Below are 16,178 nucleotides of genomic sequence, written 5' to 3'. Positions count from 1 at the left end.
CTCCGCAGCGCAATAGCATTATGGGATAGTGGAGGACTAGCAGCATGTTAAGGCTGCATTCAAGGAACTCCGTCTTTCGGTAAGTTTGCATGGAGCCTGTGTGTTGACAAAAGCTTGGCAAGGCTTTACAATTTCTGCTTAGTCCCCGTTTATTTAAAATATTTTTTACAATGTTAAATACAATCTCTAATAATAAACAAATAATTACCAGGTTACAGGAGAACATAGTTTAAATCAAGTTTGATTAAAGGACATCCCAATACTGTACCCATCAGGTCAAAGCATACCTGCCATTAAGCCCCATGCTATTGTCCTACTGCAGACCTTCAAATCAGACAGGAGGACACAGTTAAAAGGATATAAATCTATATCTCTTAGCATATGTCTGTGCAAATCCAAAGAACCAGGCCCAAAATAGTACGCTTTATTGAGTGTCATTTCAGCAGCTTGCTCCAAACCCCTGCCCTCCAGGACCCTGGGGCACACGTCTTCAAGCAGAGCACAGCACCAAGCTGTGCTGCTCCTCATCTCCCCCCAGGGTGGTCGTGGTGCATCTCTGGAGAGTACGTCAGCAGAACCACCATCACCCACAGGTGCAGCAGTGCCTGAAGACACATTTTAGTTATGTATTATATACATTTTTATTAAAATAACAGACTTGTTTATGTGTTTAGTCATTTGTCATAGTGATTTTCTATATTGAGGTTTTAAAGAACGTCATTCTAGAACAATGATGTGCTACTGTTTCAAAGAAGCACTCACTATATATAGGATAACAAAGACCCGGGCCATAGGATAGCGTCTCAGGAAGATCCCTAGTCTGATGCTGGAGGAGGGAACACATCAGATTAGTGACAAAATGTCAATTAAACAGAAGACTCAACAACACCAAATAATCAGACACATATTGTGACACTCTCAGTTGTTATTCTTATCGTAGGACGTCAGTGAATTATAATAAATGAATAAATAAATCAACATGGTTGAATTTATTCGACATTGTTGATACGTATAGCAGCGCATATAGGGTAAGATTGACAGTATTTATAACAGGTTATATTATTTTAGGTTTACAGCCTCTTACAGTCGCTAGGTATCGTGAAGAGGAGCAGGATAAAATCATTTTAATGCTCCTGTACTGCAAATGGCTAATAATAGCTTATGAGATCATGCTTTCTTTTTTTTAAGGTGCTTTTAACCCTAACCACCAAGGGGGGGATTTGAACTTGCAACCTCATGATCTGCCGTCAAATTATTACACCAGGATGAGCATAAAAACCATCTCACCTGAACCTGTCAATGGTACTGGCTGCCTTGCGAACTTTCCCATACACTCCTGGGCTGTCGTGGTCCGTAAACAGGATCGGAGTGTTCCTCTGCCGCGCTCCTGCAAGGTAAACACACCCGCTGGTCTGTTACAACCATTAAAAACAACACACAGGCTTAACAACTAACACTTCAATCATGTTAGAATGTAATGCATTCATTTAGCAGAGTCTTCTATCCAAAGCAAGTTACAGGGGGGTTTGGACCCCCTATGGACAGCCTATTGATCTGTAGTAGATTACTCTAACCACTGAGCTATAGCCATCCCCCTTCTTTTTCTCCGCTGGGAAGCAGGGTTGTGGTTAGCGCGAGGTGAAGGAGTCTGGTGCCTGGGCCCTACCTGGGCCCTCCGTGCCGGCCATGTCGATGGCTGGCCCCCCGGCCGGCCCGCCCTGCTGGCTCCTCAGCTGCTGCTCCAGGCGCTCCAGCTGGAACACCAGGGAGCTCTTCTCCGTGCCCAGGGCCTCCAGCACGGTCTGCTTCTGGATCAGGGTCTCCGTCAGCTGGTGCAGGCGGCTCTCCAGCTCAGTCTGGCTGCTGCTGCTCAGGGTCTTGTTGGTCAACTGGTCCCACGGGGGAGGGGGATGAGGTAGAATCGTTTACCAGGCTGTCTCTACATTCACATTTTGTTCATTTAGCAGGCTTTGAAAAAAAATCCAGAGCGACCACCAAATAGTGCATATTGAAAGTACAGCGTAAAAATCAAGGATCAGAAGTACATAGTTCAGACAATATTTTGGTGGTTAGGGTAAAGGAATGGTCTGTGCTTACAAGGCACAGTACAAGACAGCATCTCACAACATCACATTTTCACAACGGGTACAGCTGAAATGGCGATGTACATCAACTGAAAAAGGTCTGTCATTGAACCAGACTCTAGAGGGAGCAGCTTACTTGGTTCCTGAGTTTTTGAATTTCATCCTCCCTGTCCTTAATTCGACTCTGGAGGGCTGTTTTGGCACGGTGGTTCTCCTCCTCCACATACTGCAGCTCCTACACACACAGACACACACACACACTGAAGTGACCTTTTCCTGAAAATAGAGGTCATCTAGAAGTCATGTCAGCTGTAGGACACAGGTCTCCTCTAACCTGTTTATAGCGCTCCACTTCCGCCTCCACTTCCTGTCTGGCTCTGGCCTGCAGGGCCTGCTGCTCCTCCACCTCCCCCTGCTGTTCCCTCCAGGCTTCTGCTTCCGCAAATGCCTGGTTCTCCAGCTCCTGAGAGAGAACACACCAGAGGAACGTCTCACACACACACAGACTAACCCACATTCAAGGTGTTCCTGCAGTGACAGCCTTGATGGGGGATAGGATTCACCCGTATCTTACCTTACCTGCCTGGAGCTAACCCTGTCGTTCCTCATAGTGGAACTGATCCTCACCTGTATCTCAGAGCGGAGAGTCTGCAGCTGGCCCTGCAGCTTCTGGATCTCGTCTCTCTGCAGCTCTTTCTCGTGGCGAAGCTCCTCCAGCTCCAGAATCCCAGCCCCGCCTCCGTCCAGCGTGTCCAATCCAGACCCCTCCTTCAGACTGCTAATCAGCTTCTCTTTGGACTAGACGAGAAGGGGGAGGGGTCATACAGAAGACACACAGACTGGTTAGAGGGTAATATGTGGTGAAGTTTGGGTTAACACAACAACAACAACAACAACAAAAAACATCAGCCCTCTATTAAAAACAAATGTAATCTATTACCACATATCTACTAGGTTCTAACATGCAATGTATTAATTTAGTAGATGCTTATATCAAAATCAATGTACAGAGAGGGGACAGGGGTGTAAACCTGCAACCTCCTGATGGTCTGTGGTCAGATGATCTACCACCATCTATGGGTACAGCTCACTGCTAGAGCATTGAACTGCAGATCAAGGGTTCACAGGTTAAAATCCCCCTCCCCCCCCGCCCTCCCGCCATGCTAAACAAATCCACGTGTGTTCTTGTCCGCCCCACCTGGAGGATGCGTGAGGCCTTGTGCTTGTAGTCCTGCAGCTCCTGCTTGGCAGTCTCTGCGCCGGCCCTGGCGCTCTTCATCTGCTGCTGGAGGTCGTCTGCCCTGTGCTTGTCCTCCGCCGCCCTCCTCTCCGCCCCAGTGACTGCCTCCGCCAGCGCCTGCCTCTCCGCCTCCACCTTGGACAGCCGAGCTGAATACTCACTCTGAAGAAAAGCAAAATGTATTTGTTTGGCCATTTTTACATTTCAAATATATATATATATATATATTTTTTTTTACAGATAACACCCAAGTGAGTAATAAAGGTGAAACATGGTGCCAGAGTCAGCTGGCTTGCCTGCATCTGTCGGTAGCTGTCCTGTTCTCTCCGTAGGGCCCCCTCCGCCTCCCGCAGCCTCTCCTGCAGGGTCTGCAGGGCCTGGGACTGCAGGCTGCTCCCCTCAGTATGGTCCTGGAGGATTCTGACCACCATGGGCCAAGACGGAATACAATTTACCATCCACCTATCCACCCTCCCTCCCTCCATCCCATTCACTCAGACACGTACCTGGACCTCTCAGTCTGTGCCTCTTCCAGGGCACTGCTTCGAGACTTTAGTAACTGATCTGCCTCCTCCAGCCTGATCTTCAGGACCGCAAGCTGCCCATCCTTAGCAGACAGGGCTTCTGTGAGGTCATCAACGTGGGACTGAAGCTCTCTCACCGTGCGGTCCGTGCGGGACTGGTCAGAACTCCATTTGTCCGAGCGCAAGCGAGCCAAGTTCAACTCTGTGGGTAGCTTAGTATGAATTATTTAATAATATCATCATTTTGCAGACTCCTTTATCCACACAACATATAACATTGAAAATGCAACCTCTTGGTCTGCAATTTAAGGCTTTACCACTGAGCTGTACCCATCCTAGACAGCTGGTACGTCAGCACATACCCTCCTGCATGTCCTTGGCTCTCTGGATGATGGAGGCCATCTCCTGGTTGAGAGAGGTGACCTCGCTCCGCAGCAGCTGGTTCTCCAGGCGCAGGCTGGACATCACCTGACCCTGGAGCTCTGGACCCTGGGGCTCCTCTGGCGGGGCTGGCTCCTGGGGGCCGGGGTCCTGGGGGGCAGCCAACCCAGAGTCCGAACTCTCCGGCGTGTCTTTGGGAGAGGGGAGGGAGAATTTCAGATATGGATGAGAGAGAGGATGGATGGAGAGAATGGGAGGGAGGGGATGGAAATAATGGGAGAGGGAGTGAAGGAAGGATGGAGAAAGAGAGGGAGGGAGAGAAAAATAGAGAGACACAAGAGAGGAAAGGGGAGAAGGATGGAGACAGGGTAGGGCGGAAAGAGAGGGAAGGCCAGGGAGATGAATAATAATACCAGAACCAGCAGCATGATATTTGAGCGGACCAGTATGACCAACTATACATGAAGCAACAAAGCTGTTAGGTTCTTTGGTACCTTGGCTTTGATCTCTGGCGGAACCATCTTCAGTTTTGGCGCTATGAGTGCTGTTAGACAGAGAGCCCAGGCTAGAAGTTCGTGACATGCCGCGTGTGGAGGGGGGGGTGGAGGGGGCAGAGGGCACAGACAGAGGAGCCGAAGGGGCTGGTGGTGGGTTCGGGGACCCCTCGGAAGCTGGGGCTCTGACAGGCTCCAGTTTGACATTCCTCCTCTCGCTTGCAGGAGGGTCGGAACTGTTCAGGAAGTCAAAGAGCAAGTCGTCATCCACTTCTTGCTCGCTCTTCTTCCGTCTCACAAAGCTGGAGGATGGTTTGATGGTGCTGGAGGCACTGCTGGCAGATCCCAGAGGGGTGGTGGATACATTTGCCGTGCTAGCCAAGAGAGTAGAGTTGGATCTCTTGATTTTACCTGCAGCAGCACTGATGTAGTCTGGGGCATCATGAGGAGATTGATAAGCATGTTGGAACACCGTCGCGTCTGCCTTTTTCCCTGCGCTGTCATATTGAGACGTTTCGGTAGAATTCTCCTCGTAGTTTGAAGAGAATGTTCTCTCTGGTTTGGTCAGAGCACTGGCCGCTCCTTGGTCAACCTTATTTAGAAAGTCTTCCGCTTTCCCTGCGAAGTCCGCGAACCAAGACATACTGCATCCTAATGAGAAAAATATACATTATACTTCCAAGTCCGGAATATAGTGTTGCAAATTATTATTATATTATGTACACACAGCTGAGCTAGCTAGGAAGTCGCTGTTTATCATTGAAAACCGCCAGCTAGAGATCTTATAGTGCTAAATAAATATTAACAACACAGTCAGATTACAGTACAGATTACAAAACAGAATTGCAACAGAAGTTAACAACATGCAAGAAACCTACCAGCTCGACGAACCAATGTAATCTAGTTTGACTGGTTGATTTGCTAGCTTTAGCTACCACAGACACAGCTTCACCTAGCTCTAGCTATCCCAACCACCAAAACTCCCACAAACCAACCCACCGTAAAAAAGAAAGCAACGTCCAAAGGTGTAGATTTTTTTTATCTGCAAAGATACTTTGTGCACATTAAATGACGCGAAAATTGGTTACAATCCATCTGTAGTTTCATTCTACTGAATTCTTGGATTTACTAGCTAGTACATTTTTTTAATACGTGGACCAGGAACTACTGCCTGAGGACCCCAAACATACAGTCCTTTTACAAAGCCTGATAAAAAAACATGAGAACGATTGTCCTTTCACTTACACCGTCAAACTAAATTCTCAAATCATTGTTAAATTGCATGTCTCTTGAAAAAAAAATCTAGAAAATGTTTACTTTGCATCCGTACATGGCATTGTGCCAATGATTCATACACAACTCGGGTGGGGATAATTCAGTCCTACAAAATGCTGTTTCCCCTAATCCCTAACAACCTCAATCCAAGACCTAACTTTAACCCAAACCGTACCTCATTACCATAAAACGATCCCTAACTCCAAACCCTTAATGCAGTTATAACCTAAACCCCCTTTAAATAGTCAAGACCAGGAAATGTATCCACAAATTCAAATGTTCTTTTTACCATCCTTGAGTGGACTTCTAATAATCTAATAAACCCCACACACACTAAATTAGTGTACTTTATAATGACAAACACTTTCTTTTACAGTTAAAGACAGGATAGAGACTGACACAAATTCTACGAAACAGTGCCTCTTTATTTTGCTGCACTCACTCCAAATTGTATATTTACAAGGCATGCCACATCAATACAAGAACTGACTAAGGAGACAATCAATAACACTTAGAATCTGTTCTGAAAATATGGTTTCAGAAAGAAAAAAAACAATAAAAAACAAAACAAAAAATGCTTTTAATCATCCATGGTAAACAACTGATTCATATAAATCTGCTTTCAAAACTTTAAACAGTGACATAGTTCCGAAGGCAAACAATAGGCCAGCTGTCTTCATGTCATCTTCTCCTCCATGTTGAGGAAAAGACTGCAGGCTGTTAGGTTTATAATGATGCCCTCTCTACCTTAATCATAAAATAATCCATATGCAGAAAAGGTGAGAGGAAAAACCCATTCCCCGTCCACAGTCCAGTTGTCTCAACAATCTAAGCCTTACGAGATATAGTGTCCAAGATCATTTCTAAAGTCCTGTGTCCTTGAACAAATGAGATAACCGAGGAGAAAATGAGACAGGACAGGAAAAGGTTCTATATAAAACAGGGACATAAACTGAGGAAAAACACAATTCAAAGTACAAATTTGCACATAATAACGCAAATACAAGTGGACAATCTTCTTCCAAGAAAGATCCTTTGAGAAAAAAAAAAAAAAAAGTCTTCGAAGGATCAATATTTCCTCTGTTTTGGGATGGACAGTCTTTTGCACTACTTGCACTTTTCTCTCTCGCACACACATACAAACACATGCGCACGCACACACACACACACACACACACCCTCATTTACAATCTCACACACACTTTCAGCCTCAGGGGCCCTGAGGTCAAATAGCCAGAAACACATGCAAATATGTTTTAATGGTCCAACCCATCAGATCAGCCCCCTCCTCTTCTTATAGTCCTCCAGGTTCAGAGATCTGCGAGGGGCGCCATCCTTCACTGGAAGGGCGTTGGAGCTGACGGAGAGAGACTTGGCTTCTAGAACAGAGAATAAAAATAAACTTGAGTGGCTGACACCCCTCCCCCCAAACACTAAATACATAACAAACCTGCATGGATGCATGGACAGGAAACAGGAAATGAACTCACCTGCATTGGGAACCTGCAAGTCGATCTTAACATCAAAATCGTGAACTTTGAACAGGTCCTCTGAGAGGTCGCTGGTTGTCTTGTTGACATCTTTGTCTTTCTGTCCCGGCAGTCCCTGTGTAACAGACACACACTTCAATAACAGTTAACAGATTGCAGGCAGGTTAGGGTAATTGAGGTAATTACCTTGTGGAGTGACATCTCAATGACATCTTGGTCTGAGCCAGAGCCATACTTCTGGTTCAGATGGGCCAGAATGGCAGCGTGGACCGATGGGTCTCTGGCCTATCAAGCAAAAACAAACATTTTACATGACAATTCATTCATTTAGCTGACACTTAATTCCAAAGCAATCTACAAATGGTGCATACAGGAAGTACAGCAGATAAACACCCACAGCATATTGGTTCTGGTATGAAATCTACAGGTTATGATACAAGGCGTAGTCTCTTACATTGGAGACCATGGTCGGCTTGCATTGTCTTCTGGTGAACGGGTCCATCTGTTGGTTCTTGGTGTTTTGGCCCTCAGCCTGAAAGACAAACACAAGTTTAAAAGAAACCTATACAAGTAAAACCTTTCTAAATTTCAAAGAGGTTTGTATAAAATATTTTGAAAACACTTACCACAAGAGCTTTTTCAGATTCAACAATGTTCCAACTCCGGTTCCTCTGATTAATGTAGCTGGACGAGAAGATCAAGATGGACATAGAGAACAGGATATTATTTGACCGTCTTTCTCTATTTCTTGGTAGTTCCACTGAAACAAACTCATAGATTGTTGTTAGGCATTGCTGAACAACTTCATAAACTAACGTAGGCTGTATGTTTGACTAATGTTGCTTGGCAACAGTGTGTAACCGTCAGGCTTTCCATCCAACTTTAACATTGAAAGAACAGCCTAGCTCACTTGTGATTCCAGCCTGAAAAAGGCTGCATATTGACCGTCCACACACACACACACCTCCAGACACCTATTAGATAATGTTACTAAACTTCTCAAACACATGAAACTGAAAATTCTTTCAATTTCTTTACTGATCATGACCACTTTTCAAGGGAGCCTTTGGTGTTTTTCCTAAATAACTGAAGACAACCACTTCTCTGAAGTAGTCTATAAATCATAAAGGGATATATGTTGTTGCCTTGTGGTGAATTTCCCCCACTTAAAACAGGTTATACAAACTAAGATATGTTTAGAATTGGTCGTCAAACCTAATGGCAGAGATGCTTTTAGTCCTCTGCCGGTCAAGTGCCTCTGCTCTCTCCTCCAGCTCATTCAGCTCATCCTGGATCCCCTTCGCCTTGTCACCATCTCCACTCTCCTCCGCCATGGCCTTCAGGGTCAAACGCAACACAGCATTCAAGCATGTGTGTATGAGATGGGAGCACAACACCGCTCCCTGCATGAAGTCCTCGCAAATGGGTTTGTCTCATTTATAAACCTGCATTGCAAATAAAAAAACTAGAGAGCTCCTTGTGGGGTGTGCTCCTGTATTTTTGTACGCCTTTCAACTGATTAGCACCTGCGATTCCCACACAACAGAAGTGTAGTAGTTAGCTAGCTCTACAATTTACCAGGGATAGGTCTGAATCTAGGAGCAAAACGGAGCACAGCTGCCAGCTGTAGGTATATGCAGGTAGCACCGCTAGTGCTAAATAAGTCTTTAGCTGGACGGCTCCACGACGCCGTGCAAGTAGGGCTCATGAGACTGCTCACCAAAAGAACGAAGAGGAACCAAGTAGCCTCAACTTTCATAGACTTTTAGCTACGGTACCCACAAAAAAATGTGGTCGGGAAGTTGGGTCTGGGTTCGCTAGTTTTGGGAAAAAGTATGTCCGAACAGGAGCATTTCGGACCAATCAAATTGTCACGGCGGGCTTTATACGATGATGGACAGATGATCAACAGTAACGTAATCAACCACGTCACCAAAGAGCGCTTGGGTTGAATTCGTTTTCAACAAACAACATACTGCGTTGCTCTGATTGGTTGTAGGTACATCCAATTGAGTGAAGAGGCTTTTTTTTTTCTTTTACAAGTTTGGTTGAAACACGCCCCATAATCACAGCCTAACAAAGAGGTATCAGACTCATATTCTGACTAGAATTATCGTCAGGCTAATTCTCCCCATAAGACATTCTCTGCCTAAACCGTCAAACAGAACCTTTGCGCAAATACAAGCAACTCAGTCGGGACCAAGATGAACATTTGACACCAACGTTGTCTATGTAGTGCAAATATTCAAGTTTTTGGGGGGGTGGGAAAATAATAAATATATATGAGAGAGAACAATGGTTGTGCTCGCCGAAGGCTTGAGCACACCCAATAAGCGACCCAAACAACAGATAGAGAAAGAGAGTTGTTATTAGATACCTTATCTTTGAGCAGCGATGTTTTCTTCATGGCGTAATTAGGAGGTGCCTTCCTGAATCTGTCCTTCTCTTTTACAATCTGAAAACAGGATCAGAATAGGACTTTTGGCTGAAACATCACACCCATCCATTATCATAATCACAAACTGTCACCATGGTAACAGTATGATAGAACCCAGCACAACCACTTACATCCTCTATGTCTTTGTCATTGAACTTGTAGTTGACGGCTTCTTTGATGGACTGCTCCTTTTTGGTGATCTCATCCAACGTTGGGACTTGCATCCCCGCAATGATCATCTGCAGAGGCACGGTCAGAAACCCGTTTTCACAGGTGGACATTGCAGTACATTAACATTACAATCATTTAGCACAGGGGTTCCCAATCCTGGTCCTCAGGCCTCCCTTCCCTGCATGTTTTAGATGTTTCCTTGTTCCAACACACCTGATTCAAATGAATGGTCGTTAGCAGGTTTCTGCGAAACTAGATAACGATCCATTAATTGGAATCAGGTGTGTTGGAGCAGGGAAACATCTAAAACATGCAGGGAAGGGAGGCCCGAGGACCAGGATTGGGAACCTTTGATTTAGCAGATGCCTTCATCCAAACTGACATGCAACTAGTGCATGTAGAAAGTACATCAGAAAATCAGGGAGTAGAGCAGATTGGGTTCATCCTGGCTACTGCAGGTTTCAGCATGCAAGGGTCCCCTATTATACATACTAGATCATGTAACGTTTGCCGTTTAGTTGTATACAAGTTGAAGCAATGTTAGACTGTGGAGCATCACTTTAAAAATTACCATGTAACAATATCAGAGTTTATACGAAAATAGGAAATAAAATACTGTATTATATACACAAAATAATACAATATTGCAGGCCTCTATGCACACTCCACACTTACCGCCTCCTTCCACTTCATAAACTCGTTTTCAGTAAACTCTTGATTGGACACAAACTCCAGTCTGAATACCCGGGTGTCATTGCCGTGTCTGAGGGAGAAGAAGAAGAGTCAAGAGTTTGGAGGGAAACACAGAGAAGAGTCAAAAGGTTTGGAGGGAAATGCAGAGAAAAGAGTCAAGAGGTTTGGAGGGAAACGCAGAGAAAAGAGTCAAGAGGTTTGGAGGGAAACGCAGAGAAAAGAGTCAAGAGGTTTGGAGGGAAACGCAGAGAAAAGAGTCAAGAGGTTTGGAGGGAAACACAGAGAAAAGAGTCAAGAGGTTTGGAGGGAAACGCAGAGAAAAGAGTCAAGAGGTTTGGAGGGAAACGCAGAGAAAAGAGTCAAGAGGTTTGGAGGGAAACACAGAGAAGAGTCAAGAGGTTTGGAGGGAAACGCAGAGAAAAGAGTCAAGAGGTTTGGAGGGAAACGCAGAGAAAAGAGTCAAGAGGTTTGGAGGGAAACACAGAGAAAAGAGTCAAGAGGTTTGGAGGGAAACACAGAGAAAAGAGTCAAGAGGTTTGGAGGGAAACGCAGAGAAAAGAGTCAAGAGGTTTGGAGGGAAACACAGAGAAAAGAGTCAAGAGGTTTGGAGGGAAACGCAGAGAAAAGAGTCAAGAGGTTTGGAGGGAAACACAGAGAAAAGAGTCAAGAGGTTTGGAGGGAAACGCAGAGAAAAGAGTCAAGAGGTTTGGAGGGAAACACAGAGAAAAGAGTCAAGAGGTTTGGAGGGAAACACAGAGAAAAGAGTCAAGAGGTTTGGAGGGAAATAGACAGGAGGAGAGTCAGAGCAGCTTTAAGCGGGACAACCTACCTTAACTGTAAACCTTTGTTTGTTCTTGTCGTTCCAAGCTGATAGATTTTAGCCGTCTCCACAACATCGACTATTTCAGCAACCTATTTACCGGTCAAAGACCATGAGTACACATGGAAAATAACTTAATATGGAGATACACCAAATATCGTGAAACAAATCAGTGTGGATGTAATAACTGTAACTGCCTCTCACCCTGTAAACTGGTTTGCTGCTACTGTTCCCGATGCCTATCCGAACAAAACAGCCCGTCACAGTCTTGGCAAAGAAGGGCATGTGACACCAGCGCTCCAACTTGTGGCGTGACAGGCGAACACGATTCAGTTCGTCTGGTAGTGAGACGGGTTGGGACTTTGGTGGTGTCTCCTCTTTCCTATTTCAAAACAAAGTATCACCCCATTAAAAAGGAAGGCCATGCTGTTAGGGGGAGAAAAAGAAACCCTGATCCAAATTCAAATAGTATAACAGAAATTATTAAACTACGATCAATGTAGGGATGGGCGCGGTTAATCGAATATCCGAATATCCTAAAGTAGTAAGTTAGTAGTCTAGTACTTTTTCCAAATACTTATGAGCGTAGTTGACTTTATAAAATTTATTTTTTCGTGAAAAACCTTCAAATTAAATATAAAATAAGCTTTCCATGTGTAGAAGGGTCAAAAATCTCGTTTCCAACACAACCACACCGATAATGCTCAGCCAGATAACTTCGACGAGCAGCCGACGCACTCCCGCACCCACATCGCCAGGGCTGCAACCCTCAACACACCTTTTGGAGAGGACTACTACAACGATAATGGTAACCAACAAAGCGAAGTTGAGCTGTATTTCAGCGAGCCATGCATCCCACCCCAGGCCAAGCCACTGGAGTGGAGGAGAATCAACCAGGACCGGTACAAGAAGCTTAGTGTCCTGGCTAAGCAGTACCCGCAACCTCAATTCCTGCAGTCTGAAGACGCAGCGTTATTTCAAGTTCATCGTCCTATCGTCATGTTCAATAAATTGATTGATTCATTTGTTTTCTTTATTTAACCCTTATTTAATCTAATACCTTAACAGTCACAATTATTGCCAGAATGTGTGGTGGTTTATGTGTTTACTGTATGCTTTGCGTCATGTCAGGCTAATTACATAACGGAAACACAGCAGCATTAATAAAAATAGATTATCCGGACATTAGAAAATCATTTCGGATACTATTCGAATAGTAAAATCATTTCGAATGCCCAACCCTAGATCAATGATGACTTCCTATAAAATACTGATAGACAACATGTCGCCTTCAGTTGGCGGATACTCACTCATCATCATCAAAAGATGAGGACCGTGAGCTGCGATCACTCTTGACTGATGACTTATCGTCATCCTCTTCCTCCTCCTCTTCGTCGTCTGAGTAGACCTCGCTGGTCTTCAGGGGCTGCCGCCTGGCCAGCAGCTCAGCTGTTACAACAGGAGTCAGACAAATCCATCATTTATTTCATTTTTTTTTACATGCTTATTGAAATGTTATGTTTTTTTTTTTTTTCAACCTGTTCTGTTTTTCTTCTTCTCTCGTTCTGCTTTCAGTTCTTCCATGGCCTGGGTCTTCTTATCCAGCTTCTCATCACGTTTGGACCTCCGCTCCTTGTTGTGAGACATAACCTGTGGAAGAAGAACAGGGGTTGGACCCTGACCATGAGTACATCTACAAGAACAGCATCCAACAATCCAACACTACACTTGAACAAACCGTAATGGTTTGTTTGTATTTGGCAATGCAAATACAATTTGATTTTCTCATACAGATGATGTGATCTTGCACAGCTCAAGAGACAACTGGTATGTGGATAATTGGTAAGTAGATAACTGGTGTGTGGATTACAAGAGAGTAGATAACTGGTGTGTGGATTACAAGAGAGTAGATAACTGGTGTGTGGATAACAAGAGTGTGGATAACTGGTGAGTAGATATCTAGTGTGTGGATAACAGGTGTGTGCATGTGTTTACTCACGACTTGGGTGTCTTGAACCTGACATAGTTTTCTTTTCTCCTGTTCTTCCTCCTGTTTCTTCTTTTTCTCCTCCTTCTCCTTCTTCTTGGCTGTCTTTAGTTTCTTTTTTATTTCAAACCTATCAGAGACAGAGGCACAATGTTGAAACACTCAATTCAAAGTTACATAAAAACTAATCTTCTGAGTGACTGCTGTTGGAAACTAAGTTCATCCCCTGTGTAATGGTGCTGTAGTTTATATTAAAATATTTGTATGTATTGATATATACAGTACTGTGCAAAAGTAGTATGCACAGAGCCAAATTGAAAAAGTAAAGCAAAAATGAAATTAAAAGACTAAACAAAAACTCTCAACATTGCACTTTTTTTTATGCTGGAATGTACAGTACTGCGCATTAAATGGGTCCATGCTGTCAGGCCTACCTTCTCTTCAGCACCTCTCTCTTCTCAATTCTGTTGAACAGCTCCTGTTCCCTCTCCTTCTCTGTCATCTGCTCCAGCCGAGCCCTGTCCTCCTCATCCCCCATGAGATCATCCCCGTAGCCGTCCCGGAACACATCATCCTCCGAGGATGAGTCTGAGTCTGAGCTGGAGGATGAGCTGTTGCTTTCAGAATCCGACACTTCACCTGTCGGTCAAACATATCATCCGCAAACATTGTCAGCATGCATAGCAGTGGCGTTATATTCCATCCAAAACAGATTTGAACCTGCTCTTGATTTGCAGTCAAACGCTTTACTATGGAGCAACACCAATCCCCAAAACATGATAATAATGGTGGATTTATAGAAACATCTCTGCAAAGCCTCTTCCTGCTGGTTCATACTTGAGCTCTGACTGTCTGGACTGTACTCACCCTCCTCCGGAGCAGAGCTCTCAGCTGAACTGTCTCCATCAGAGCTTCCAGAAGCTGCTGCCTTATTGACTTTTTTCTTTGCCACGTTTTTCTTTTCTGGCCCTTTCACTTGCTTGACCTTCTTCTTGACTTTTGTGCCTCCAACTGTCCACTGTATGAAAACATCACACACAGATTTACACATGGATTAAAGGAGGCAAAAAAACCAAAAACACGCAACCACTTCATGTTGTAAGAAGATAAACACTGGCCATATGAAATTCACACCTCATCATCGCTGTCAGAAGTCTCTGAGTCTGAAGAGGCTGCTGGCTTGCTAACTGGCTCATCCGGTTCATCTGAATCCATCCTCTTCCTCTTGGTCAAAGACAGAAGCTCCTGCAGCAGAGCAACAATAAGAATACGCTTCAGCATGAGGAGAGAATGTCTGACATGCTCATTGGATAACGACAGTAGATCTTTATGCATTGGCAGACAGATAAAAGCTGCGGTATGCTTTCACTGGATGGCAACAAACGAGTATTAGCTAACTACATGTAGGGCAGCTACATTATTAACAGCTGTCCTGTGCTTTAACAAAGTTGCTGGGTTAACTTACTAAGACAGGCTTACCCTCCGTTAACCATTCGAGTTCTGACAGTACAGTAGCCAAACAAGCTAGCCTACCTGCTACTTTCTCTCACAGTTAATGACCTGGCAAGATGCTATGAGGCTAGCTAACTAGCCAGCATAACATCTATGAATGCAAAAATGCCAAAAACCAGTTAAGAGTTACAGTGTAAACGGTAGCTAGGTAGATATCAAATGATTGGATTATTTATATGACTTAAGTGCTCAAGCTACAATTAATATAACTTGCAGTTGTTTTTTTCGCACACATTTCTGTAATGCTAGCTAACTTAACGTTATGCTAGCTTGTGTTTTGTCAACACTAAAACTAGTAGTTTAGCAGCCTCCATGACGTCATTACAAGATATACGGTTCTAAACTTCCTATTACTAATAGACCACAGCATTCTAGTATGGTAGCATCAAATCCGGTAACAAGTCAGTCTGCTAAATATATTGTTTACGGGTGACACACTGCAGGAAGAGCCATGAGCTAGTCTATGGTCGCCAGGCCTGTACTAGCGCGGTGTTTTCCTCTTCTTAGGTTAAAACTAACGAGCCTAGCTAGCTTGCTCAGTAACTGCTAGCTAGCACGTTCCTAGCTTGTATCCCACTATCAACAGCTAGTGCTATCTATTTACTGTGTTGACAATAAAATACGCGAAATATTGAACTGTGAAAAACAATTACATCGTTACCTGATCTAAATTATCATCACTGGCGCTGTCCTCAGAGTCAGAATCGACGATTCGACCTTTCCGCTTCTTTACATTCACCATGATTAGCGAGCTAGCAGGCTAGCTACCACTGCTCAGTCTGTCGCTTCGTTTGTTGAAGACGAACAGAACCGCGGTGGCTACCTACCAACTACAGCAGCTAGATGGCTCCGTACTCATCCACACAAAGCCAAAGGCGCTTTCCGAAAGAGCATGCGTCAAGCGGTGCAGCGAAGCAGGATGAAGTATATGTACACGAGAAAAAATTAAATAGAAAAAAGGATATCCTACATGTTGTAAGAGTCCAGGTGCTGGAAAGTCATTTATTTAAAGTAGTACTTGCGTACATTTTCGTGTTGTTTCAGTTGTCAGGTAGGACATTATGATAATA

The 16,178-nt window shown here is 44.3% G+C and overlaps 2 protein-coding genes across 4 annotated transcripts; both read right to left on the bottom strand.

Moving 5' to 3' along the window:
* Nucleotides 1-131: 131 nt before the first annotated feature.
* Nucleotides 132-6,265, bottom strand: golga5 (golgin A5). Of its 2 annotated transcripts, none has more exons than XM_084684668.1 (13): nucleotides 5,723-6,265; nucleotides 4,724-5,374; nucleotides 4,211-4,420; nucleotides 3,831-4,050; nucleotides 3,621-3,744; nucleotides 3,283-3,486; nucleotides 2,712-2,882; nucleotides 2,419-2,547; nucleotides 2,221-2,319; nucleotides 1,667-1,889; nucleotides 1,288-1,387; nucleotides 763-826; nucleotides 132-605 (listed from the first exon to the last, which is right to left on the bottom strand). In XM_084684668.1, the coding sequence occupies exons 2-13, from the start codon at nucleotides 5,364-5,366 to the stop codon at nucleotides 525-527; spliced, it is 2,268 nt and encodes a 755-aa protein (XP_084540794.1). In that variant the 5' UTR covers nucleotides 5,367-5,374; nucleotides 5,723-6,265; the 3' UTR covers nucleotides 132-524. The 2 variants fall into 2 exon arrangements, with proteins under 2 accessions (XP_084540794.1, XP_084540795.1); XM_084684669.1 differs by lacking the exon at nucleotides 5,723-6,265 and adding an exon at nucleotides 5,602-5,720.
* A 137-nt stretch (nucleotides 6,266-6,402) lies between these two features.
* Nucleotides 6,403-15,985, bottom strand: rtf1 (RTF1 homolog, Paf1/RNA polymerase II complex component). Of its 2 annotated transcripts, none has more exons than XM_084684662.1 (18): nucleotides 15,770-15,985; nucleotides 14,731-14,841; nucleotides 14,464-14,614; nucleotides 14,031-14,235; nucleotides 13,609-13,726; nucleotides 13,148-13,259; nucleotides 12,920-13,058; nucleotides 11,814-11,991; nucleotides 11,619-11,701; nucleotides 10,772-10,859; nucleotides 10,057-10,164; nucleotides 9,866-9,943; nucleotides 8,704-8,825; nucleotides 8,115-8,172; nucleotides 7,943-8,020; nucleotides 7,675-7,773; nucleotides 7,489-7,603; nucleotides 6,403-7,377 (listed from the first exon to the last, which is right to left on the bottom strand). In XM_084684662.1, the coding sequence occupies exons 1-18, from the start codon at nucleotides 15,848-15,850 to the stop codon at nucleotides 7,271-7,273; spliced, it is 2,031 nt and encodes a 676-aa protein (XP_084540788.1). In that variant the 5' UTR covers nucleotides 15,851-15,985; the 3' UTR covers nucleotides 6,403-7,270. The 2 variants fall into 2 exon arrangements, with proteins under 2 accessions (XP_084540788.1, XP_084540789.1); XM_084684663.1 differs by lacking the exon at nucleotides 15,770-15,985 and adding an exon at nucleotides 15,130-15,414.
* Nucleotides 15,986-16,178: the final 193 nt, after the last annotated feature.

This window comes from Hypomesus nipponensis, chromosome 3, assembly GCF_054491055.1.
Source record: "Hypomesus nipponensis isolate SF chromosome 3, ASM5449105v1, whole genome shotgun sequence".
NCBI lineage: Eukaryota > Metazoa > Chordata > Actinopteri > Osmeriformes > Osmeridae > Hypomesus > Hypomesus nipponensis.
Note: the sequence above shows the minus strand (reverse complement) of the source record. Positions and strands in the feature narration are given on the sequence as shown.

Excerpts from the sequence above, each read along its gene's own strand:
- rtf1 (XM_084684662.1), bottom strand. The coding sequence starts at position 15,850 with ATGGTGAATGTAAAGAAGCGGAAAGGTCGAATCGTCGATTCTGACTCT. Across the intron at positions 13,059-13,147 it reads GAAGAAGAAAAACAGAACAG|CTGAGCTGCTGGCCAGGCGG; the intron begins GTTGAAAAAAAA and ends CTGTTGTAACAG. Across the intron at positions 8,021-8,114 it reads AATCTGAAAAAGCTCTTGTG|GCTGAGGGCCAAAACACCAA; the intron begins GTAAGTGTTTTC and ends TTTGTCTTTCAG.
- golga5 (XM_084684668.1), bottom strand. The coding sequence starts at position 5,366 with ATGTCTTGGTTCGCGGACTTCGCAGGGAAAGCGGAAGACTTTCTAAAT. Across the intron at positions 3,745-3,830 it reads GCACAGACTGAGAGGTCCAG|AATCCTCCAGGACCATACTG; the intron begins GTACGTGTCTGA and ends CATGGTGGTCAG. Across the intron at positions 2,883-3,282 it reads AGGCCTCACGCATCCTCCAG|TCCAAAGAGAAGCTGATTAG; the intron begins GTGGGGCGGACA and ends CTTCTCGTCTAG.